Raw genomic sequence first — 26,120 nt, forward strand, 5'->3', positions numbered from 1 at the left:
GTTCACCCTTCACTGTGGGTATTGTGGATACACCACCAGGGAACATTCACAACACGCCAAACGATACCATGCCTGTTTTGTCTGAATCTGATACCTCTGTTCCTGTTCACAAAATGGCCGCCACCATGCCTGTTACTAAAATGGCCGCCACCATGCCTGTTGACAAGATGGCCGCCATCCTGCCTGATCCCAAAATGGCCGCCATCCTGCCTGTCTCTGCACCTGCACCTGTCTATGTGAGAGCAACCACAATTTCTGCACCTGTTTTTGAGAGAGCTACCGTCATCCCAGCACCTGTGATTGAGAGGGCCATCGTCACCACCACACCTGCACTGATGAGGGCTATTGTTCACCCTGCAACTCTCATCAAGATGGCCGCCCTGCCTGAACCAACCGCCACAGAGGTATGCCTCATTGACTGTGACATTCTTGAATTTGCTATGGCCCTGTGGTGCGTTTGGTCTGCCTTCTGTTTGTTTGTTCCCGAGGTTCCTCAAGACCCTGAATCTGATCTGCCCGTCTCATCTGATCTGCCCGTCTCATCTGATCTACCCGTCTCATCTGATCTGCCCGTCTCATCTGATCTGCCCGTCTCATCTGATCTGCCCGTCTCATCTGATCTGCCCGACTCTTCTGATCTGCCCGACTCTTCTGATCTGCCCGACTCTTCTGATCTGCCCGACTCTTCTGTTTCGTCTGTCCTGCCTGATTCACCAGTCCCGTCTAACTCATCTGATTTGTCTGGTCCACCATCTGGGACATCGCCACAATGGGCTGTGGAAGCTTTCCCAAGTTTTTTTTTGGGGGGGTAGTACCCGGACACAGGAAGGAGGCAGAGGACACCGAGGCGGAGGCTGAAGTGTACTCTGATCCCTCCTCTCCTTGTGTTACAGGTCTATCCCTACCTCATGACCTAGCTTCATGTTTACCCCTTGATCCTGCTCCATGCCTGCCCCTTGATCCTGCTCCATGTCTGCCCCTTGATCCTGCTCCATGTCTGCCCCTTGATCCTGCTCCATGTCTGCCCCTTGATCCTGCTCCATGTCTGCCCCTTGATCCAGGTCCAAGCCTGCCCCATGACCCAGGTCCAAGCCTGCCCCATGACCCAGGTCCAAGCCTGCCCCATGACCCAGGTCCAAGCCTGCCCCATGACCCAGGTCCAAGCCTGCCCCATGACCCAGGTCCAAGCCTGCCCCATGACCCAGGTCCAAGCCTGCCCCATGACCCAGGTCCAAGCCTGCCCCATGACCCAGGTCCAAGCCTGCCCCATGACCCAGGTCCAAGCCTGCCCCATGACCCAGGTCCAAGCCTGCCCCATGACCCAGGTCCAAGCCTGCCCCATGACCCAGGTCCAAGCCTGCCCCATGACCCAGGTCCAAGCCTGCCCCATGACCCAGGTCCAAGCCTGCCCCATGACCCAGGTCCAAGCCTGCCCCATGACCCAGGTCCAAGCCTGCCCCATGACCCAGGTCCAAGCCTGCCCCATGACCCAGGGCCGCATCTGCCCCATGACCCAGGGCCGCATCTGCCCCATGACCCAGGCCCGCATCTGCCCCACGACCCTGGACCATCCTGGCCTTATGACCCAGGACCTCTCCTGAACTGCCCTGCCTTGCCAAGAGGTCCTGGGCCGCCCGCCCACCCTCTATTTGGACTTAATTATTTGAATGTTGGGCTCCGGGAGTCGCCCTTTAGAGGGGGGGTTCTGTAATGGTTTTGTTCTGTGTTTTTCTTGTATTCTGTGTATTTTTGTATTTTGGACTTTTATTTTGACATCCTGTTCTGTTCTGGCTTTTATTTTGATATACATCCTGCCATGTTTCACTTCACACTTCCTGTCTGTTTTGTATATAAGTCACTTCCTGTTCACCTGTTAGGGGCTGATTAATGTTTAGCCTTACCACTCTGTTACCTGTCTGAATCTGTTCCTGTTTGAATCTGTTCCTGTTATCTGTTATCTGTAATCCTGTTATTTGTATTCTGTTCCTGTTTCTGACCTGTGCCTGTTATTTGGATATATTGCCTGTTTGCCGCCTGCCCTGATATTGTGCATGTTTTGGATTACGTTTTTGGATCACCCCTAATGGATATGTTTGCTGGCCCTTTTTGGGATTTTTCTAATAAACACCTTTTGCAAATGGATTCAACTTCTCCGCTTTCATTAAAGCCAACCCCGTTACAGAACTCTTTTAAGACCCAACAAAACTTTCTGTGCAAATGTTCATATTTATTTCTTTTCCTTTTTAGAACATTTCACCATCTGCAAAGGTAAGTAATCCTGTGATTTCTTACCATATTTAATATTTTTGGTTTAGTTCATTCATTTGGAACACTTCACAACACGCAGTTTACAACGGTAATTTACCTCACACGACTGTTGTGAACAAGATAGGTAGAGAACTTTGAGGTAGAAACTTGTTTAAGACTGAACAAAACGCAACTTTCTGTGCAAATAATCATATTTATTTATTTTCTTCCCCTTTCTAAAACATTACACCATCAAGGTTTTAACATAAACGGGTCTCTTTTTCTTGTTTGACTGCGTATGGTAGCCTACAGGTGAGTGATCATCTGAAATGCTAGCTGACAAACTGAGCTTTTGTGTTTAATGCTATTTTGACGTCAGTCTCTCAGTTTCTCTCTAACATTGTGTAAGGAATAATTGACGATGGGTCGTTGAATTAAATTGATATAACTGCCAGTTAGAAAAACTGTGTGTGTGTGCGCGTGCGTGCGTGTAGGTCACAACAACAATGGCAGATGCAGAGACCACGCTTTCCATTGCTTCCACTCCAGGGCTGATCATGCTTGGTAAGATTCTTTAATACATACTTTGGGAACATTAAAAAGATTAATGTATTGTTAATGTTAATGTAAGCATTCTGCTTAAAGTTTTTCATTCTTCTTGAGTTTTGAATATCAAGGGTAATGAAATGATGATGGCTTTTTTAGGTAAACTTTCCCCCCCAAGAATTGTATTCTGTAATCATTTACTTATTCTTGCGTAGTTCTTAACCTGCATGAGTTACATTTCTTGAGTGAAAATAATATTTTGATAAATGATGGTAATTGAATAGTTGACAAAACCCATTGACCTCCACAGTATTTGTTTTTCTTACTATGGAAGTCAGTGGGTACCATCAACTGTGGTTACCATCAATTATTAAAATATCTTCTTTTGTGTTTTAATAAATACAACAGAATCAACTCCTACAGGCTTAGAACAATACAAGGGTAAGTAAATGATGACACAATTTTGGGGACATATGAACTATCACTTTAAAATGATAGATTTTATATTATTGAGAAAAGCTCTAACATCTAAATATTGTTACTGACACCAAAATCAAATAACAAACACTATTATTAATTAATTATTTTCAGGGGATTCAGATCTACAAAACAAAAAAATGGATGCCGTCCTCTTTCCTGCGATTGACCTACCATTTATGTCTTCAGCATTTGCTGTACTCTTTGGTTGCTACTACATGCTCATCATCGAGTACCAAGTGGAAGCAGCCAGTGCTTTGGAGTTTATTCAGAGGTAAGTACAACTTTCGTTATGCTATAACATTTGGTAAATATTGAAGAAAGACTTCTGTCATCATTTACTTACGTATATGTCCTTCCTAACCTGTATGCTCTTTCTTCAGTGGAACACAAAATAATATATTTTAAAAAATGTTGTTTACCAAACATGTTTAGTTCCTTAACTTTCATTGGTTCCTTGTTGACTGCCATCATATGGAAAAAACAAAGCTGTTTGGTAACAAACATTCTTCAAAATATCTTCTTTTGATATTCATTAAAGGAACAGCATACAGGTTAGGAAGGACATAAGGGCTTTTATATAGGATTTTAGATTTCAGGAAGTGGCAAAGTCTTGTCATCTAATAGCAACTGCTGGTCCTTGTGGTAATTACAGAGCCGGCGCCAGACCATAACTAACAGGGGGGCACGTGGGTTCCAACAGGGGGCACGCAATAGCAACAACAACTTGCAAAAACAAGACATTAAAACAACAAATACAGTGCAAGCACACACTCATACAACTGGTACAAACTGTCAGCTCATTTCCCGTATAAAGTGCAAAAGACCACAAATTACGCGCAAAACTAATTTGAACTTTGACCGTGGGGTGAGCGCAAGCTGCGCTCCTTTGCACTCACGCTTTGCTCGATGCAACAACAAACTGCCCTCGTGCGGCGCAAGCCATTGAAATGAATGGGTTTCATAGCGCACACCGCGTCCTAAAAGCCGCTTTACCATAATCACGTCGTAATGCTGTTAACGGTCTATAGCCACACTTCACATTTAAGCTTATGTAATTTAAAACAACGCTAACTTACCTTTAAAATAGCTGAAGACGGCATGTTTGAACATTAAACTTCCTTAAAACAGTGTTCTGTTGATTTGAAAATTCCACCTCGACCTCTATTCTCTGAGTTTGAGCCAGTCTGTGTTTGCATGAAGTCAGATGGAGCAGGCGGTGCTGGTTCGTTCTAAGTGTTCTAATATCCATATTTTACACAATCCATAAAATGCCGCGAAAAAACACGTTGCTAGTAATACATCCAATCAGAGAAACTGGTCTATTTTAATTAAAGAAAACATATATCAACTATATTTCCTTTGATTACATTACAAGTCATGAAACATTCAATGTTAAATTTATTTTAATTATTCTTGATATATATTAAATTAATAAAAAACTTTGTAGGGGGGGCACAACAACCTGCCTGCGAATGCCCCCCCTTGACGCCGGCCCTGGTTAATTACAGTGGGCCTGAGCAATATGAGGCTATTATCGTATAGCAACAATTAGGAATGGCACTATTTTCAAAAAGTGAAGTGTCCCTCTCTTACACATCAAATGATCTAATGAATTCTTTTTTTTATGTAAAGATTTATTGTGAGGATCAACTCCCGACAACAGCAAGTGCTCCTCTAAGTTCCAGGTGAGCAAAAGAAGTGGGAAGATGGTGCAAAGGAAGAACTCTGGCCTGAATCATCATGTATATATCCACCTTTATCAACTTTTTGCCGCCATTGACGAGATATCTCGTCAATCAAGGGAAAACGCTTCCCTGCCAATGACGATTATTTCCGGCTTTCCGCAATAGCGCTATTATCCACCAGATGGCTCTCTTCCCCAACTTTTTAAACCCAGAAGTATTGCCCTATGGCAAGCGGCTGCATGTCTGTGTCTGTTTTAAAGATCGCTCTGAATGGGATCTCTATGAAAAGTCTGTCACAAAAATGGAATTATCTCTGCTTTTTGCTCAAAATGTGGTGTTTTTGCAGAAACCTACCCATATTCAAAAGCTGATTACAAAAGAACTACTGAAGGTAAGATGAAACTTTTATTTTTAAAGCAGAGGGTCTGTTCTTTCATTTGGTATATTGTATGTTTATATATTTAAAGAATAACATTTTCTGGAAGGCATTAAACTTTTGTGAAAATCATGAAAAACGCTGGCTTTGAAAAGGCTGTTGCTGCAAGAAATTACAATTTACTGAGGATAATATTTTGAATGTATAAGTTTTTGACATTGCTTATGACTGCATTTGAATGTATTGTTCATGAATTGATGCTGTGATATGTGTGTGTAAATGTTTTGTGTGTTACAGGATAAAATAAGTTGCTATAAGCAAATCTATTTTACTCAGGATAGTATTTTGTATTTGAACATTGTTTTGAACATTGTTATTATGAATGAATTAGTTCATGACTTGATTTAAAATTCTGTAATATGATATGAGTAAATGTTATTGCAGGTTTGAGAAAAACAGTTTGTGATGCAAGCTGAAAGTTCAATGTGCAAAAATATGAAAATCTGATTTCATGTATTTGAACAACTAAAATTTAAATTTAAAAAACATGTTGTCATTGCTTATTTTTGTTATTTACTAAGAGCTGTTTTAATACCTCTATTTAAATTTTGTGCAGTTTTGCAGTAAATAGAAATGGGACAATGAATCACAGGAAATTTTACAGTAAAAATACACATTGTAATATATACATTGTATTATATATTACTGGGAAACAGACTGTAAAATTATTGTATATTTTACAGTAAAAACATATAAAATACTGTAAAAACAGTAACAGCATGTAAAACAATACTGTAAAAATTTATACAGTATTTTAAATAGTACTGTAAAGTTATTTTACAGTAAGTTGCTGGCAACCAGCTGCCAGTAAGTTACTGTAAATTCTACAGGAAATTTTTTACAGTGTAGCATGTCTTATGGAAATCACTGTAACATTTACTCTACCATCTGCAAGTTATTAAAGAAAAGTAAAATGTCTAAAAACAAATGAAAAAATAATTGCTATACTAATGTTATTTATGTAAAACAAAATGGCCATTGCTTTTAAAGTGTGGAGCAGAGGAGAAAATGTCTGCTGGAGAAGAAAAGCAGTAAAGGAAAACACAGATTCATGATTGTTGTGCAGTGTTTTCACATTTGTTTGTTTTATTTGGATCCCAATTAGCTTCAGAATAAGCTAAAAGCTATTGTTCCTGGGGTCCTATAATCTTTTCATATGACAAATACATTTAACCACATCACATAACTACATCTGCACATTACACAAATCACTTCACATTACACACATTTAAAATAAACATTTGACACAACAAAAATAAAACTCAGAGTAGATCTAAATCAAAAATAAAATAACAAGTGACCTCTACCAGAATCTCACTTTAGTTACTAATTACAAGTTAATGTTAAATATTAAAATATTTTTGAAGGTAATATTTCTTCAATGATATTTTAAAACCATGATAAGTATTTTGTTGTTTGATATTGGTATTTGGGAGAGAATTCCATTCACACATAGCTCTGTAGCTGACTAAATGTTGAATTGATAAAACTACCCTCTATTGCATGCCTTGTTGGATAATGATGTGTATATTTTGTATATAGGATAACATTTATTACACCCTTTATATTTGTTCGACATTCTATTAAAATAGCATATCAACAAATAGAAAAAAAATGACACAAGGTTATCTCCAGACAAGTGTACCACATCACTACAATGTTCCCTAGTCCAGTGTTTCTCAACCCTGGTCCTCAAGGACCCCCTAATTAACACACCTGATTTAAATTATTAGCTTGATAGGGAGACATTCTGGAAGAAGGCTGATGAGGTGTTTTAAATAAGGAGACATCTAAAACTTACTGGAAGGGGGTCCTTGAGGACCAGGGTTGAGCAACACTGCCCTAGTCTACACGAATAACAACATTATTGGAAGATATAGTCATAATGTTTTTAAAAATTCAGATATAATAATATTCAAAAACGCATGAATTTGGATGAACAAAAGTAAGCCACCAGTATCGGTGGTGCAAGTCAGAGTTTATTTGAATTTGATAAGGTAGTCTGGGTAGGCCTGGCAATCATGGAACACCACAAACATGCTGGGATCCTGTGTGCTGTCCACTGCGCTGTCAAAATTGTCAGGGAGGATCCTCATGCCTTCCTGACCCTGAGTGTAATTACCAGTAAGTACACGAACCACAAACATGAGTTGGGTGCCATCTGATGCAGGAACAGAGTACAGGGGGTTGGCAGAGTAGCTAGCATTTACAGCAAAGTATGTTCCCTCACCATATTTGGTTGCTAGAAAGTACATAAAAAGATTAATCAGTTAACTAATTAGTCATGCAAAGTAAGCAACCAACTGAACAACAAGTGGTGCAAATAAGTCAACATGCTAGGAAGAGTAGAGAAGTAGTTAAAGGATAATTCCGGTATTTAACACTTTGAGTCTCATTTCTGGTTTGTTTTGGATGAACACAGAAATTTTGACAATGGGTCGTGTCTTGAGTTTTTGACTCGTTTAGAAGCGTCTCTTGACTGCTTTAGAATGGAAGTCAATGGCCATGCACAAACATGTCATTAAAACACAACATTCATTTTCAAAACTGTGCTACTCACCGAGTGGTTTGTGGTGTTCGTTGATGATTAAAAACAAGTTGTGTAGCGAAATACAGTTTCTGTTGTGTTTTATTTGACATTTTGTAAAATTCCATTGACTTCTCTTGGAAGACTGTTTGCTCGCTGATATATCACTCCACCGCTGGAAACAGAAAAGGGTCTGTTTGTTTTTACATGTGGTTGTAGTTTTTTCGCTCGGTTTCTCTCAGAAGAAATTTTTCCCATATTTGTAGGGCTGGACCAGAATATTCGAATATTTGTTCCGTGGGTTGACATTCGATTTTCAGTTTTGAGATTCGAATATATATATAAATATTTTACAGCGTTAATGCAGAGCTTTTGCCAAGCAGGAAGTGCGCTTCACGCTCCCGCTCTATAGGTGGCGCAGACAGACCAACATCCACCAAACGGCACAAGTGTGGAAGAGATCGCCTTGAACGTAAAGCGCGCTTCCTGCTTTGGCATTTACGCTAATAGTGTTGTAAATAACGTTCAGTTTCTTGCAAAAACTGATTGATTTGCTTCACAAGATGTCAATATGTCACACGGAGTTATGGGGGATTACTGTTGTATTGGATATATATGCTTTAGCTCTTAAAGTGTGCGGATCTGTTGACTTGCATGACGGAGCACCGGGGTTTCTGCAAAATATCTTATTTATTGTTCTGCCGATGAAAAAACATATTGGATGGTGTAACTGTTATAAATTTACTTGATTTTGAAAGTATGGTACCGTTTTATTACAGTTTGTTGGACTACGTTCATTCATGCTTCAGACTCAAATATAGAGAGGAAGTATATACGCGGTTGTGAAGTATCTGAAAAAATAGTTCCACTATAGCAAATAACACGGATTGAAATCATACATTGCGCCAATATATTTGTTTTTAATCAACGAACACCACGAACCACTCGGTGAGTAGTACAGTTTTGAAAATGAACGTTAAGTGTTTTAATGACATGTTTGTGCATGGCCATTGACTTACATTCTGAAGCAGTCAAGAGACGCTTCTAAATGAGTCGAAAAGTCAAGACTCGACCCATTGTCAAAATTTCTGTGTCCATCACTGTAGTTCATCCAAAACAAACCAGAAATGAGACTCAAAGTGTTAAATACCGGAATTATCCTTTAAGTAAAGATAAAATTAGGTCTGTTTATCGCACAAAGCTATTGTGAGGCTTCACAAAATGTTAAATTTAGCAAACAAATACCATACTTTTAATTTTGCTTTAAGACCCTACAAAAAGAGATGTCTACTTAATCCATATAAGCATGAACCCATAAAAACGGCACACATACCATTTTGCCCAGCATATCCACGGTTAAAGTTGGTATTTATGATGGATGAGCAAGCTTCCTTCGTTGTCCCATGATAAAGTATCTTCTCTGCTGCTCCATTGGGAGCATTCCTGTTCTCCAGCTCTTTTTTACGTCCCTCATACAACCGTCGAAGATTTACATTCTGAATACGTTCAATCTAAGGACAGTTAGCACACACAAAAGATCTGATTACATACGTGTACATGTACCCTGTACTAAGATTTGCTAAGTCATCTGAATTCAATGTAATCTAAATTTGCAGCCCTGTTATTATATAGTGTAATGTTCATAAAAGATATTAGATTGTCATATTAGATGTTTTTTAGACCAAGATCGATATTCAGCCCAACAGCTCAGACTCTGTATTAGTAGCATGAACAAAACTTGGACAAATTGTTGACTGTAGTCTTATGTTCTCAGTTACTGTCAAGTGGTTGCTTGTGATATATTACTGTGCAAAACTTGGACTGCTGCTGAATTTACATTATTTTTCGTAACATAATACTGCAGTGTGTGTATTCAGAATTATCATAAAGTTACTGTTACACTTATATACTATACTTTACAGATTATAAGCCGCACCGGAGTATAAGCCGCATCATTCAGAAATGCGTCATTAACCCAAAATAACATAAAGTCACAGTGGAGTCCATTATAATTGTCTATAAATTAGTGGACTATACATCGTGTTTATTTAGACAATTGATTCACAAAATCCAAGCCGAAGAACAGACATTTAATCTGGAAAGGCAAGTTATTCAACTAAACAATAGCAGACAGAACAGCAGGCTGAATAGATTTCTGTAATTTAAAGTAATATTATCAGTTATTTAAACGATAAACCATAGCATACAGAAGTTACCTGGAAGGTTAAATAGGCTAAATTAACCAAACAAGCCAATTAACGTGAAGTTCGCATACTCATCATTCCACATTACTGAATCCATTGACTTACATAATACAGAAGCAGCATATGGCGGACTCTCGCGGCTGTAGATGGTAATGTTGTCTCTTGCCTCATAAATGTCAATCTTAATTCATACTGACTTACAAGAGGCATCTGACTGTAAGACGCGGCACCACCCAAGTTATATAAAAAAACAGCGGCTTATAGACCGAAAAATAAGGTAGTTGTACTGTATAATTATCATTATAGTTATAGAATGTCATGTTTACTTTGGCATTATTACTAGGTACTGTACAAATTACACATTCACATAGAAGGCAATTTCTGTAGTTTTCCAGAACCAAAGCCAGGTAAAATTGTATCTATAAAGTGGTTTGGTATACACATTTGTTGTATACACATTTAAAAACTGGCGATACCTTGAGGACTGTTTTTGAGACCGTCTTTTTGAAGTCCACCTTTATTTTCTGGAACTCTGATGATGATTGTTTTAGGTCAATGATCTTTTGTGGCTCATTTGGCTTCATGTTGTCCCAGTAGATAGGCAAAGAAAAATCTAAAGCGGAAAACAGAGTTAGAATTAGTCATATTTAACATACACATCTTCACATATAGTTCTTGTGCAATTGTCCCAAAATTGACCGAAATGCAGATGTTACAACTTATGCCATGGGCAAGGTTAATTGTAACAGACAGACGCTGTCTACAAAAGCACAACAAATATTAGTGGTGCTTGCATTTATACAAAGCATCACTATTGTTATTGGTCAGGGATAATATTATTCTTACATCTGGACCAAATTTCGGTCCTGCAAGCTTTGGGGTCATAGCTCCGAGCTCTGTAAGAACATATCTTGAAATGGGGTGTAAGTTAGGGATGGGCATTTTCCAGTAATTTACTATTCGAATATTTAAGCTCATAAAGAACAAATATTCAAATATTCATTTATTTAAATTATGTTAATTAAGACATGCGCGTTTTATATTTTTCATTTTGTCATAATTTCACAGAAGGCTTATGTGGGCGACAATCCGAAATCCAAATTTGTCGGCCGAGAGGCTGAGCAGGGGAAACTATTGCCAGACGCGCTTCCTGATCTTCAATGATAATGAATCCAAAGATTTAGTTGTATAGATTTATTTGCGTGAGAAACAAACAAGGTTATGTATCCAATACATTCCATAATTATTTCACTTGCATATGAAATCGTGCCCGGACAGCATTAGATTGCGTTTGTATAGCGGTCAACAAAAATAAAACTTCCCCAGTCACCCCCTCTCTCCCCTCGTGAACTACACAGGTGAACAGATGATATGCTTTACCTCTTCCGCCACCACCAGGTGCTTTAATTACCGTAAGTGACCAAAAAGGTGTTGAGAATAATAAAACCCATTCCTAGCGCTTACAGCTTATAATTAGGAAATATCCACAACAAGCTAAACTTCTATTCTGTATGTATATATATATATGTATTTTTAAGTTGAAAACATTGTAAAAAATTATGTATTTTTTTAATTCTTCTTTAAAAATATCCTACAGAAAAAAGGCCTTAAAACCCCATGCGGAGCGAAGTCTGAGTCAAATCCTTAGTTTCAAGTCGGTCGTTAGTATGAATTCATTACTGTTTGATCTTACATACATTATATTATACCAAATATTATACACTAACCCCAAATCTAAGCGAAGTTTGAGGACTTGCGAAGTTTAAAGTTTGAGGACTTGACAAAGTAGGCTATCATCATTTAAACAGACTCAAAACACCAAATAAGAGCCCGGAGCAAACGAAAAAACACATCAACATAACCGACTGCTCAGTCGCCATATTAATATCTTCTCAGTTTAGTTTGACATGTATTTGTCAATAAAGAAACCATATTTACCCTACCTGCTTCGGTGAAAGCTCGTTCTTCTGACTAGATACAATAATGCCGGTGCTGCGGAGAAAACTCTTCCTCGTGATGATGGTTATCCGATAAAACAACAAACGGATTGTTGAACAAGATTGAATATCAGTATTTAACATTATTTTACAAATAACGTAAGCTGGCTCGATACATTATTGTTGACTGTGCAAAGTTACTAACATTAGCTTAATTTAACAACATTTCACAAAGACGGAGCTTTGCTTTTACACTGCCATGTGCAGTTATCCAGTTAATTTTCGAAAGAGCACCGCATATAATAAATGTTCTCTGTTTCATTTCATTCTCTGTGTCTGTCGCGTTATTAACAAAACAAAGTAGACTTTATAGCAGAAAGCTTACAAATCTCCCATGATGTGTTGATGCGGGCGGCGGAGAAGCACATTTAATAACACGTGAGCCCTCACTGAGCCAGTGGCCAAATACGGCGCACCGCGGACAAACCCGGAGATAAAAGGAAAAACTTAAATTCGTCTAGGTCTAGGTCATACAGGATTTTCCTACTATATTATCTAGGACGTATAGGGCTTTTTAATTAAAACATTTCTGTGTCACAGAGACCAGTGGGTGGGGTCATTTTACACCGGCATCCAATCAGTCTCTTAGGGTCACGCCCTGGCAACCATTTTGGGCACCCTAGCAACCAATCCCATAGACTGCCATTATAAAAGGCAGAGATTGATATCTTTGCAGAACAAGTTAATGGGCTCATTTCACTCAGACATTCAATTAGTCTCTCGGGATACTCATAGCTATCAAGTCATTCCTCTAGCAACTACTGCTCAGGACCCAAGCAACAAAAACTCAAACAATCTTAAAATCTGAATGTCGTATTGGTTTATATCCATCAAACTGACATGCAGCCATTGGAGTATTGTCATTGACAGCTGCCAAGCCACTTCCTAGCAACCAAAGACAAAATTAAGTAAATGTGAATCAACTGTGTGTATGTGCTTGGCCATTTCGTTTGTTGGAGCACCCAGGGGATTGGTGCATATCTGTGTGTTTATTGTAGCACTTCCACTCATGGTCAATAATATAATAGTGCTTTAAGCCACTCCCCTCCATTTTTAACCAGAAACTTTGTCTGTGCCTCTCTCCCTTGTGGTGACATGGTGATTAGATCAATCCCATGGTTTTGAAGTAAATGTGATCAAAAGTTTTGAAATCAGTGTGTGACATTTATGAATGTCACTACCGATCACACATTTTCAATGATTAATTCAGTTTTTTTATTTTTTCTACTGGTCATTTAGGTTTTACTCATGTTTCAATGTCGAGAACTGTGCTAGCTAACTACGTACTGATTAGCATCTTAGCAGTAGGATCAAAGTTAGCTTAAATCGTCACTACCGAAACAGTCACAACCAAAACAGTCACAACCGAAACATTTGTTGACGTGTCGGTTGTGACGTGATTGTTTCGGTAGTGACAAAATGACACTTATTTCTTTATCTTAATTAATAAATAGAAACTTTCAACTGCACATATATTCTTTTTCAGTAGGCTACAAATAATTTGTCAGTCAATTTCTGTAATGTTGTACGTGATTTGACTAGGACTACAAACTAAGATAAAATGAACTAGGCCAGATTAATGTAATTCATACAGTAGTAGCTTGACTCATTATTGAAATAAATGAAGGCTATATGATTCTACCTCTGGTCTCTAGGAAAACTTTCTGCGATAATTAAGCGGGACTTTGACTGATTGCTTTATATAATTGACATAACAGATAGTTATCAGTATCATTGTAAATTGACATGTCATTGTTAAGTGTAGACATGGCAGGCTCACACTAATAATGTAAATGTAAATATCTTTGGTTAATTTGTAGAGATAGCTACAGAGAGAGAGGAATCACCAACATGCATAGACGGAAAGATGAAAGTAGAGCTGAGTGACTGAGAGAGCCTATTTTCTTGAGCCGATACTTCTTTTGCTCACTCAGTTTACTTATAAAATGACACGATGATGCCAAATGTTACAAGTCTCAATTTAAAAAAGTAACATTTATTGAACTTAAAAAACTATATTTCTGTCTGTAAATAATGCCGGAAAAACTCGGTGAACACAGCAGCCACAAATCGGCCAATGCCAATACACATAAAACTCGCAAAAATCGGCCGATATATCGGTCGTTCACTAGTTCTTTTATATGAAAAATGATTCAACCAACCTCAAATCAAATAAAAAATTAAGTTTATTTCAAACTCAAAAAAGTCAAACTCAGCAACAAGAGAATCAGTTAAGGAGGTTTAGAGAAGTTAGCATGTGTAATGGAAAAACAGGCACACATTTGTACACCAACATTACAGATGGACATGGGTGCACACACACCAAATTCTGTAGTTTATACTGTGGGCCTGAAGTTTTATATGGACATACATTATGTAATCTTTTTCTCAAGAGATATGAAAATCAACACAGCATCTTGCATCCCTTCAAGGTCTGAACTATCCGCCATCTCTATAGTGTAATTTCAGTTTTTTTTCTGCTTTTATGTGGTGTTGTGTTAGATATTCTTTGTGCTGTATGTTTTGACTGCATAATGCCAACCATTTTTGACTAACTAATTACTTTTTTTACACAAAATATGGACAATCCAATATGGTTGTCACTACTGAACATTTGATGTCACGACCGAAACAAATAATGTTCTGGAAAAATAAAATAGGTTTTGTTATCAGAAAAGATGACATAATTTTATTTAGTTAGATAAAAACTTAAACTAATGAATTCTTGAATTTGAAAACTGTTTAAGTGCATGTATGGCAATTACAGATAAATATTGCCTTCAAAATGCATTTAATTTGATGAACCACTCTTATAGTTTTGTTAAAATAATATTTCTAATCAATATAACCAGTCTTTAAAATAAAAATATATATATATATTTAGAAGGTTAATGTAAAGAAAATCAGAATAGGCTATTAAAAACCTAATTTTTATATCAAATGTTGTTGTGTTTCGGTAGTGACAAATTCTGGGAGAGAGATAACATTTCGAAACTGTATAAAAACATGCTAAGAAACTAAAGTGTCCAATCAGTAGATTAGTGTTCCTTAGATGTTCTACTATGTTTATGACTCCAAAGCTTGCAGGAAAAAACACACTTTTTTCAAGAAGTTTTGAAGTGTCAATTTGCACCAATTCGGTAGAATGGCCCAGATATGTGTTCGAAATGTTGTGGAATACATTTTACATATATGAAAAATTCGATGGAAATATATATATTGTAAATGTATGCACAATATGTGTACATATAATATATGTACACATACTGAGAACATGCACATACAATTCATTAACATATATGGGGATATATACAGTATATGTACATGAAACACGTAAAATATATAAATACTTAAATATGCAACCTGCAATATACAAACATTTACACCACATATTAAGACAGAGTGATGGGTAATCTATCAAAAGCCACCTTTATTTCCTTTTAACCAGGCACAGATACTAAACCCAATTTGAGTTATATAGGCCTATTAAAACCACAAGAGTTTTTGCATATGGTCAGTCAAAGAAAATGTGGTTGGCTTTACATTACATTACATAAATGTGTTGCATTGCATTTACATAAACTACATTTTAAAAGAGTGCCATTAAACAAAAAATATACAAAATATGAATTAACGCAACTTAAATTACCAATGTCCATTTCAAACTTTCAGCAGTGCCTTTATACAATATAAAGACAATATCTATAAACAAAATGCACAGAAAATAATGAATAAATAAATAATAAACCAACTTTCAAAAAACTTTGGGAACCGTGGAAAGCAAATAAATAAATTGCCAAAAGAACAGTCCGTTATCCTGGTTAGGAGTCCATCTTGGTTCTTCACTGATTTAAACAACTTATATAACCATGCTTTTGCTCTTCACCTGGAGCCGGTTGCACCAACAGGGCTTACGCCTGGTCCTAAGGTAAGTAGGTCTTAACTCCGCATTCTAAGTCCGACATAAAAGTTACGACAGTTGCACCGTCCAGGCTTAAGTCTTCTTCTCGCTAAGACCAGGCGTAAATCTTACGCCTAGTCAGTAGCAGGCATAAATTCAAAATCTAGGCATATAATAGCCGTTATCATCCGATAAATAATGTTTCTATAGTAACCACATAACTAAAGAGAAGTAAAGACATGGCGCGCCTTATACACAGGCTTTACAATGAGCGGGCTTTTAGACGGGAGAGAGTAATTAGGGACAGAAGCAATCCATTGGACATTTACAATGATGATGAGCTGATAGAGAGGTTTCGATTCTGTCGGAGGGATATATATGAACTTGTTGAAGAGCTGTCAGCCGACTTACAGTACATATCAAACCACAACGCAGCATTGCCACCAGCATTACAGCTGTTAATAGCGCTACGTTTTTATGCAAATGGTGCGTTTCAAAACAATGTTGGAGATATGATTAATGTCCACAAATCCACCGCATGTCGGGCCATCCGCAGAGTTTCATTGGCACTAAGCCGTCGCCTTCCGCAATCTGCTCACCTCCCCACTGAGGCCGAGGCTGCGGTGATGAAACACCGATTCCGCCGGGCCTCTGGCATCCCTGGTATTGTGGGCTGCATCGATGGGACTCACGTCAGGATCCAGGCACCATCTGAGCATGAGTATCTTTATGTCAACCGCAAGGGATACCATTCAATCAATGTGCAGATTGCTTGTGACACCAATTATAAAATCTTTAATTTGGTGGCGAGATGGCCTGGATCTACCCATGACGCACGCATCCTCCGGGAGAGTGCCTTATACCAGGATTTCGAGGCTGGAAGAGTAAACGGGCTGCTTCTCGGCGACAGTGGATACCCACTGAAACACTGGCTGATGACGCCTATAATTGCTCCGAGGACTGAGCAAGAACGACGGTATAACACCATCCACACCACCACTAGGTCACTCGTTGAGCGGTGCATCGGAGTCCTCAAGCGCAGGTAAAATCCTTCCCACAGTGTCTGTGCCCCTATCCATGGTGCTGATGTAGTGTGGTCATTAAAAACTATACATGGGCGGCGCTAGTGTGGGGCTAGCAGTTGCTTTATATTTGTTAAAATGTTATATCTTAATTTTAATACATTTTTCATCAACCAATTGCCTGTATTTGGCTTATTCTATGAAAATGGTGGCTTTCCTGTCCCAGCCCCAATCATCAGGAAAACACTTAAAATTTTCAGAAAGTGACACAAAATATATGTTTTTTGTTTTAATTAAATTGTTTTATTATTAAAAAAACATATCTAATACAGCTATATTGCAAACCAATTTTATATATATTGTAGAACACGATCAGTACCATGAAATTGGCTTGTGCCTCGGGTCAGGAGTCGTGATTTAGTGACATAGCCTATTTTGAGTTGAAAAAATATATAATTCTCCCCCTTTAAATGTCATAATACAAAGGGAAGCAGTACAGTTATTTAGTAAAACTAAAATATCAACTAAATATTATAAATAATTTACAGGGAATACCTGTACCCCAATTTCATGTCACTTGTGTTACAATTTATAAAAAACACCACTTTGAAAAAAAATCAACATCCTTGCCAACTTCTTCCTGGGTCAAACATTCATTGTAGGCATTGCTGTTTTGAAAAGCACATAGTGAGTGTGCGCACTCTCGCAATTTGATAAATAATTTGATAATTTCATGCGAGGACTTAAGATTTGTCACTGATGCTACTACAGTATAGTAAGGGGAAAGAAACATTTTATTAATATAATTTTAAACATTTCATGATTAAGTGATTTATTTACAATTTAAGAAGTGTGGATTGAGCTACTGTGGCCGCCCTCTTAGATATGCCATTGTGTCTGCAGATCAATTATTTCTAATGTTACAACAAAAAACACAATTGTAGAAATAGAAAAAGGTCACACAATAGAACTTTACGGAGGTCTTTGATTATGTATGCAAATAAAATAGTCAAAATACATTCTGGTAATCCTGAATTGTCATCTAAAATATAGGTAACATCAGTGACAAAAAAGCAGCACAAGATTTTTTAATGTAATGTAGCACAATTTTTAATGTAATGTAGGCTAGTAAAAATATAAAAATACATTAAGCTGTCATTTAAGTTGATTTATAATGTTAAGAGGTTAACTATTATCTGACTGTAAGTTTTGGTATAAAAAAGTCTTTTCAAAAAGACACCATTTTCATAGAATGACCCATTTAATAAATTAGAAGCAAATATAGCAGACAATAATGTATGCGCCCGCGCTGTCACTTGCATTGGATGTTAAGAGAGCATTTCATCCTAACTTGACGAAAATCAGTGTATGCCTCACACAGATATGAGAAATACATCAAATACACAAAGCTTGAAATATCTTTAAACGAAATAATTACAAACGAAAAGACAAAGGCTATTCTCTGATTATGTAATCCATTATGTGCATTTGTCTCTATATGCGCGTTCACTATGAATATGGCGATCGTCAAAATAATAAAAAAATGAATATTACATATTTAGTGGCCAAGTTTTGCTCATTTATTAATAGTAAAAAATTGAAACATTTAGGTTTTACATTAATCATTGACTATTTCATCTAGGTTTTATTGTCTTCATGGAGAAATGCGGATGCACCCTGAGAGAGTCTGCACCGTAATAGCAGCGTGCACTGTCCTCCACAAAATCTGTGTCACCAAGATGATCCCTCTCCCTAGGCAACACCATCAGCCGGTGCCGGAGGAAGGTGTCGACCCTGTGGACCATGCAGGGCATGAAGATGTCGGTGGACGACTAGTCCGTACACGCATAATTAATGCTTTATAAATGTTAAAAATAATTTTGCCAATAATCTGCAGGTTGTAAACCATAAAAATAAGCCACAAAGAAATCCCACTAGGTCTATAATAAACTTATTTTATTTACATATAATTGTCATTGATTCATTGTACACAATTTGCCATAAGGCTTATTTACAGAAATACAAAAGACCGCCCATCATCTTCAGAAATAGGCGAAGATGAACTGTTTATCTGTTGTTGGAGCAACTGTATTTCTAACAATATTTTTTGTTTTTCAAGTTCTAACTTTTCCTGCTCGGTCTGTAGTTTTTTTGTTTCAGTCTCCACTCTCACAATTTCCTTCTCAAGAAGTGTCTGCTGCAGATTATCCAGCCTCCTCATCCGTTTCACCGGTGGTGCACCGCTGCTGTGTTCGTGAGAACTTTGTGGAGTGACTGGGTCCTCCATCGAGTCTAAAAATACAGATAATCTATCATACCCCTATTGTTATCTGACAACTACTAAAATCCTTATTTTAGGCCATTCTAATATGGGCTACACACCTTCACAATTCACACTCTCGATTGAGTGATCGACAGCCATCTCTGGGGAGACAAGGGTTTCTTGCATGTCAGAACCGCCACTTTCCGCACCGACCAAACCAATAAAAGCCGGTGAATCCTCTCCAAAGATATCCACAATTATGGTACTGTACAGGGAAGTTTTTGGGGGAGGACCCCCGCCGGTCGGGTGGTGTTTTTTTGCAGATAAATCTTTTTTTGCTTTGCTCAGGAGGTCTTTCCACTTTTTTCTTACATCGCTCTCTGTCCTAAGGCAGCCGGAGTCAGAGCAATCGTTAATCGCCTCTGTTATCTGTCTCCATGTTGTTTGTTTTTTCTGGTTTGTAATTGTGTTTGATTGCTTGGAAGTCAGTGTGTGTTTGTGCTGACTGTACAGCTCTATTAACTTTCGTATCTCAATGTCGGTGAAGTTTCCTTTTCTTTTTCTTTGCTCCTCCATCGATATGGCTAACGTTACAACGAAACAGCGGAAGATAGTTTACAGCGTAACCTAGCAACGCACGCTGCTGGTAAACAACACATGAACGCGCAACGCTAAGACCGGGCGTAGTTACGCCTAGGCTTAAGTTTGGTTGGTGCAACCGACGTCAGATCAACTCTAAAGACTGGTCTTAACTAAGACCTACTTAGCAGTTAGGACCAGGCTTACTAAAGCCCTGTTGGTGCAACCGGCCCCTGGTGTCTTAGCTCGCAGATTCTACTGTTGATGGGTTTTCTGACATCAGCTTCCTTGGCCATTTTAAAACGGCATCTGTGGAGAAGAACAACAAGGATTACTCTTTCCCTCCTCCTGCTGCCCCTCTTGTTCACAAAAATCTCTCAGAGATGCAATAAAAACTGGAAAGCACCAGCTCTGAAAACTTTGTACCTTTTAAAACTTAAAGTTTCATTGGAGCCTGCTGACATCAGCCTTCTTCGCCTTCTTCTTCTTGAGTTTTACTGGCAGTTGGCAAACAACTTTTAGGGGCATTACCGCCACCTACTTATTAGGAGTGTGGGTCAGGATCATAGGTCAGGACCTATCTATCAGGGGCTACAGTCTTCGGATTGAGAAACAGCCAATATCTTGCCTCATTGTTCCGCCCCAAGCCAGCGGGTCATCATCACTGATATCAGTTGCCTTCTCTTGCAAATAACGCATTAACTCCGCATTTGCTGGCAGTTTGCGTTAACACGAACCTGAAGATATCTCACTGGGCGAGATTGTACTTTGTTTTTCATAATTTGTGACGTGCACATCACCGCAGGCGTGCACTTCCCGACCGGGGGTCGCACTCCACTACCGTGGTGGTCCGGTGGTAATTACAACCGTCTTAGCCCTACTAGCTTCATGCTAAATCATGCTACCTTCATTCTTAATAATGCAATTTTCATGCTAAATCTTGTTAAATTCATGTTACATCATGCAAGCTTTAAACTAAAACATATCAGCCAGCTAGACTACTAAATAAAACTTCTTCGTCCATGTTAAATCTGTCAAAGTTTTTGTCTGTTTTAACTGTTTTAAACTTTCAGTCCAGGATTTGTCAAGCCAACAGGACCACAAAACCAAAAAAAGGGTAAATTTTTGGAACTGAGCTTTATAGACCCTTTTACTGTTTTTACACAATGATGACGTGGCAGCGTATGCACGCGCATTTAGGCAACGGAAGTATGGTAAGAATCGGCAGTGAAGCAACACAGACAGAGAAAGCATGTAAGCAAACAAAAGGCATCATTTTAGTTGAAACTGAAATTCGGTTGATTTGAACTAAAGTAACATTTCAATTAACTGCATCCTGGATGTGATCTCAGATCTTAAATATTAAAGCAGCAGAGAGATTTGGAATATATAAATACCAATTTGGAACTACTGTAAATTAAATTAGATTACACACTTTAAACAATCACAAATTACATAAAAGGTTAACTATACCTGAACAATTCTCTAGTCGTTTAAGACTGGTCTTCTTTCCTGTTCCACATGCTGTGGCAACCATCTTTCTCAAATCCACAGTCCATTTTACACCGTGTGCATCCACAATTCCATCTTTCACATCACCTTTTTCAAGCTTATGATTCATCTCTTTTGATACCTTCTCCCAAAAGCCCCTTGGTCCCAGAATGCACCATGTGACTTTGGTATAAAGGCTTTCCCGGTCTCTTTTTATCACCTTAGAGTAAAAAAACTGTTAGAAGTTGATAAAACTGTGCATTCATTTATTAAATTATTCATATACAATTTTTTTCTTTTAAGCTTTAATTTGAAAAAAAAAATCAGAAAAATTTGATGTTTCATTTAAGTAAAACAGTTGAATGAGGGGGGATTACATTATGAAATAAATGTTTTTCTCTAATGTGTACACACTGGACACAATTATTGGAAAATATCTCTGAAGTATATAAACATTGATATTAACATTTTCTTAGCGAACTATGGTGACTAGACACACGATGTTTCTCTGTTTCACGAGAGAAAAAATATATTAAGTAACAAGATTAAGTCCCAAAGACTAAAACCAAAAGACTATAGTTCTGATGGGCAGCAAAAGATTGTTGAGCTACGAAAAGTAGAAAATTGGCTTAAAGGAAATAGTTAAACCATAAAAACATCTATTTCCAAATCTGCCTGAAAGAGTACTTGTGTCTATATCATCGTAAAGGTGCCCTTTTAATGTTCAGCAAGGAGAATAATTTAAGTGGATATAGACTCCAAAATCACAGATGGAAAACTTCAGAAATCAGTTGAATCCTGGGGTCAGAAAGCTTTAAACTTATAGGGTCGGTTTCCCGAACAGGGATTAGACTAGTCCTAGACTCAAATAAATGTAAGAGGTGTCCAAACTAAAAACAACTTGCACTGATGTATCATTAAATACATCAGTGCCCTTTGTTTTGCCTCAAAATTCACAAAAGTAATGTTTTTAGTAAGGCATGTTTGTTAAAACTAGTTATATTTCATAATTAATCTAAGGCCTAGTCCTGGCTTAAACCAATCCCTGTCCTGGAAACCATACCATAAAATTATAAAGAAAAACAGCAACTCCACACAGTTTAAGAAATCCTCTGCTCTCATGCAAAAACAAACTCTAGTATATTTATTTGGAACTGGAACAGGACTGGGTTCGGTGCCAAATGAAACAAAGTTTTTTGGAAGCAGGAACACAAGATTGTTGTTTAATAATGACTCAGAACAATTGTTTAAATGCAAAAATGCACCGAGCAAAAGTGCGTCACCTTTACTCGTTTTTCAAAAACAAAGATAACTTCTACAGCTTTTATAAGCACAAACATTGACATAGCTCCATCTAGAGCAGTGTTTCCCAATACTGGTCCTCGAGCACCCCCTCCCAGAAAGTTTTAGATGTCTCCTTATTTAACACACCTGATTCAACTAATCAGCCTCCTTCCAAAATGATAAACATGTCTCCCTAACAAGCTGATGAGTTGAATCAGGTGTGTTAAATAAGGAGACATCTAAAACTTCTTGGGAGGGGGTGTGCGAGGACCAGGATTGGGAAATACTGATCTAGAGGATATCAGAAAAATGCATGAAAGTTTACATAAGACTTACTAAATATTCAAGTTCAACATAATTATTTAGAAAGAGTGTAATAATATTTCTCAACACTACTACTCACTCGCAATTAAAATAATTAGCAAACTGGTTTCACTTCAGCCAATAATCTCAGTTTTGTGAATTTTTCTTTACTCAGTCCTTTTGTGAACATATCTGCAATCATGTCTTCAGTGCTGCAATATTTTAAGTCTATGGCTCCACTTGCAGTTTGCTCTCGAATGAAGTGGTACTTAAGGTCAATGTGTTTTGCACGTCCATGAAATTGAGGGTTCTTTGACATAGAGATAGCAGACTGATTGTCCTCATACATCACCATTGGTCCTGTTTGTTTGTTTCTTAGCTCTGTTAAACAATTTTTGGATCCAAACCGCTTCTTGAGTTGCGCTTGCCAAGGCCTTCTACTCCGCTTCAGCGGTAGAAAGAGCTTCACATGTCTGTCTTGCTGCTCCAACTCACAGCTGCTCCGCTGGTTTAAAACATGTATCCTGATACAGATTTGTGATCATCTTGGTCTCCAGTAGAGCCCTGCGCGGGACTGTTTTTTTAAACCCATGCCCGCCCGCACCCGCTAAATTTATGACCAGTCCCGCCCGCTCCCGCAACCTGCGTGTTCCACTCCCGCCCGCAATATTTGTGTCCACTCCTGCCCGCTCCCGCGGATTTTCTCAGAGCTTGTGAAAACTGTACACAAATGCATGCTCATACAAAACATTGGTTCAGAAAAACAGACTTTCAACACTATTGTGTTTAAAATTAGGGATGTGCACGAATGGTCGAATATTTGATCTGCAATAATAATTCTAATGGAAAGATGCTATTGGAATGTTAGTTTGTTTGTTTTTAATGCGCCACCGCAGGGTAAATGCTACTATTCATTTAATTTTTTCACTTCATGTATTGTCTTTTACAGTCTTTAATGTAAATATACATCAAATATAAATTACATATACATGAAAATGTATTTGTTTGTATGTCTGATTGTTTTGGCAATTCAGATCGCAGACTAATTTAAGTATTTACAGTTTTAACACCGGGGTTGTCTGTTTTTGTCCACCGGCTCAGGTTTAATTTAGACGTGCTTCTCCGCCGCATCAGCGCGCATCATGAGAGATTTGTTAGCTTCTTGTTGTGACTTATTTTATTTTGTTATTACAGCTAAACAAGACAGACATGGAAAACGAAACGAAGAACATTTATGATATGCGGTGCAAATGGAAAATGAAGTGGAACTGCAAGTGCCTGTTTAAGCAGAGTTTTCTCCGCTGGCATTAAGAACAGGCTTTCACGGAGCACGTAGGCAAAATATGGTTGTCTTTCTTCATAAAAACATGTCAAACCAAATAAAGAAGATATTCATATGCCGACCGTGCAGTCTGTTATGTATATGTTTATTCGTTCGCTCCGGGCTCTTACTTGGTGTTTCGAGTCTGCTTGATAGCGTACTTTGTTATGTCCTCAAACTTTAAACTTCGCTTGCGTTTGGGGTTAGAGTATAATATTTGCTAAACTATAATTTCTGTAAGATCAAACAGAATTCGTACTAACGACCGCATTGAAACCAAGGATTTGATTCAGCCTTCGCTCCACGTGGGGTTTTACGCAGTTAAAATTACATAATTTTTTAAGTTTAGCTGCAAAATCCCACCGGAACCCACGGGTCTCCCGCAAAAAAATTCTGACCGCCCACTCCCACCCGCAGCAAAGGTGAACCCGCCCGCCCCCGCGAGATTTGCGTTGGGTCCCGCAGGAGTCCAATCCCCATGCAGCCCTCTAGTCTCCAGCCCAATCTGCATCTGAATATCTAACATATTCCTTTGGCTTGACCTTGCTATACGCAGGCCGAGATGATTCATTTGACAACACACTAATGTTGTTTTGTGGGTTTAGCACAAAACCTTGCAACATTGCTCACAGCATCTGGTCTTGTTCTCGTTGACAGATAAAGCTAAAACTACCAACAGCAGACTGAAATTGTGTCTGATGTACTTCTTCGTCATCAGAATGTTTTAAGAGTTTCATGTTTATGTCTACTGGTGTGTTTATTGGCTTTGAATTTTCCATTCCAAATTTCTCCAACAGGATTTTTGCATGTTGCTTGACCCATCCAGATTTCTTTAGTGTTTGGTTTTTGGACAATTTTCAAAAATTATTTAGTTCACCTATGTGCATGGTCTCAAAGTATTTCAAAGCATTTTTGTCACAGGTCGGAGCGGACCACAGATGTCGTGAGTCACGCCCCTTCCTAGGTTCCACCTCGAGGAGGTCCCCAGAGCACCCCAATGACCAAACACACGAAAAGGTAAGTAAAATTAAAACAAACTTTATTTAAATTAGTTAAAATACTTGGGGGAGGGGGAAATGGAAATCTTAAAATAACGTCTTCTGTTCTGCAGGGGGAGAACGGGCCAGAGGGGACTTGACGGCAAGGGTAAGTATTCGGAAGCCCTTAGTCCTTCTCTTTGGGTTTTGTTGACTCGTGGCGCCCTTCGTTTTTTCCTGAAGGCAGAGTAAAACACACAATCAATAATCGGTCGGGTAAGAGTGGCTACCTGCTACTTAGTTCCCTCAAGTCCAGCTGACGAATGACTCGTTCCTCTGATGTTGTTATACAGGGTGCTCGGGCGGCGTCTCCCCTCCTGCAAGCTTCGAGATGGATGCAGCCCACAACAAAAGACTCCTAAAGGACAGGTAAGCGGCAAAGTGAATATTTCTGAATGTCTACCCTGCACCCTGGCCGACTGAGCTTTTCGGAATCAGTACCCCTGGATGTTGACGTTCGAGAGGCACGGGGTTTGCAAGGCGAATGGAACTTTAATTCCTTACAGATGATACTCCCTTTCATTAGACCGTCTATTCATGACTTACGAGGCTTACGAGGTAGGTATGGCTTTTGGGCTTGTTATAGGTGATATTCTCTTTCGTCACTGGGTCGTCTATTCGTGGCTTATAGAGCTTACGAGGTAAGTATAACTTTAGCTTGTTGTAGGCAATGCTCTCTTTCGTCGCTGGATCAGCTATTCGTGGCTTACAGGGCTTGTGAGGTAAGTATGACTTTAGCTTGTTGTAGGCAATGCTCTCTTTCGTCGCTGAATCAGCTATTCGTGGCTTACAGGGCT

The 26,120-nt window shown here is 38.5% G+C and overlaps 1 protein-coding gene across 1 annotated transcript in view; it reads right to left on the reverse strand.

Annotated features, from left to right (window-relative positions):
* Positions 1–6,449: 6,449 nt before the first annotated feature.
* Positions 6,450–26,120, reverse strand: part of LOC129436283 (protein mono-ADP-ribosyltransferase PARP14) — a 40,051-nt gene continuing 20,380 nt past the window's right edge. Inside the window, exons 12-15 of the mRNA XM_073859663.1 lie at positions 21,361–21,598; positions 10,602–10,738; positions 9,255–9,432; positions 6,450–7,636 (exon numbers count right to left, since the gene is read on the reverse strand). Coding sequence (XP_073715764.1) covers positions 7,374–7,636; positions 9,255–9,432; positions 10,602–10,738; positions 21,361–21,598 — 816 coding nt within the window. The 3' untranslated portion in view covers positions 6,450–7,373. The remainder of the gene's footprint in view (positions 7,637–9,254; positions 9,433–10,601; positions 10,739–21,360; positions 21,599–26,120) is intronic.

This window comes from Misgurnus anguillicaudatus, chromosome 21, assembly GCF_027580225.2.
Source record: "Misgurnus anguillicaudatus chromosome 21, ASM2758022v2, whole genome shotgun sequence".
Classification (NCBI taxonomy): Eukaryota; Metazoa; Chordata; class Actinopteri; order Cypriniformes; family Cobitidae; genus Misgurnus; species Misgurnus anguillicaudatus.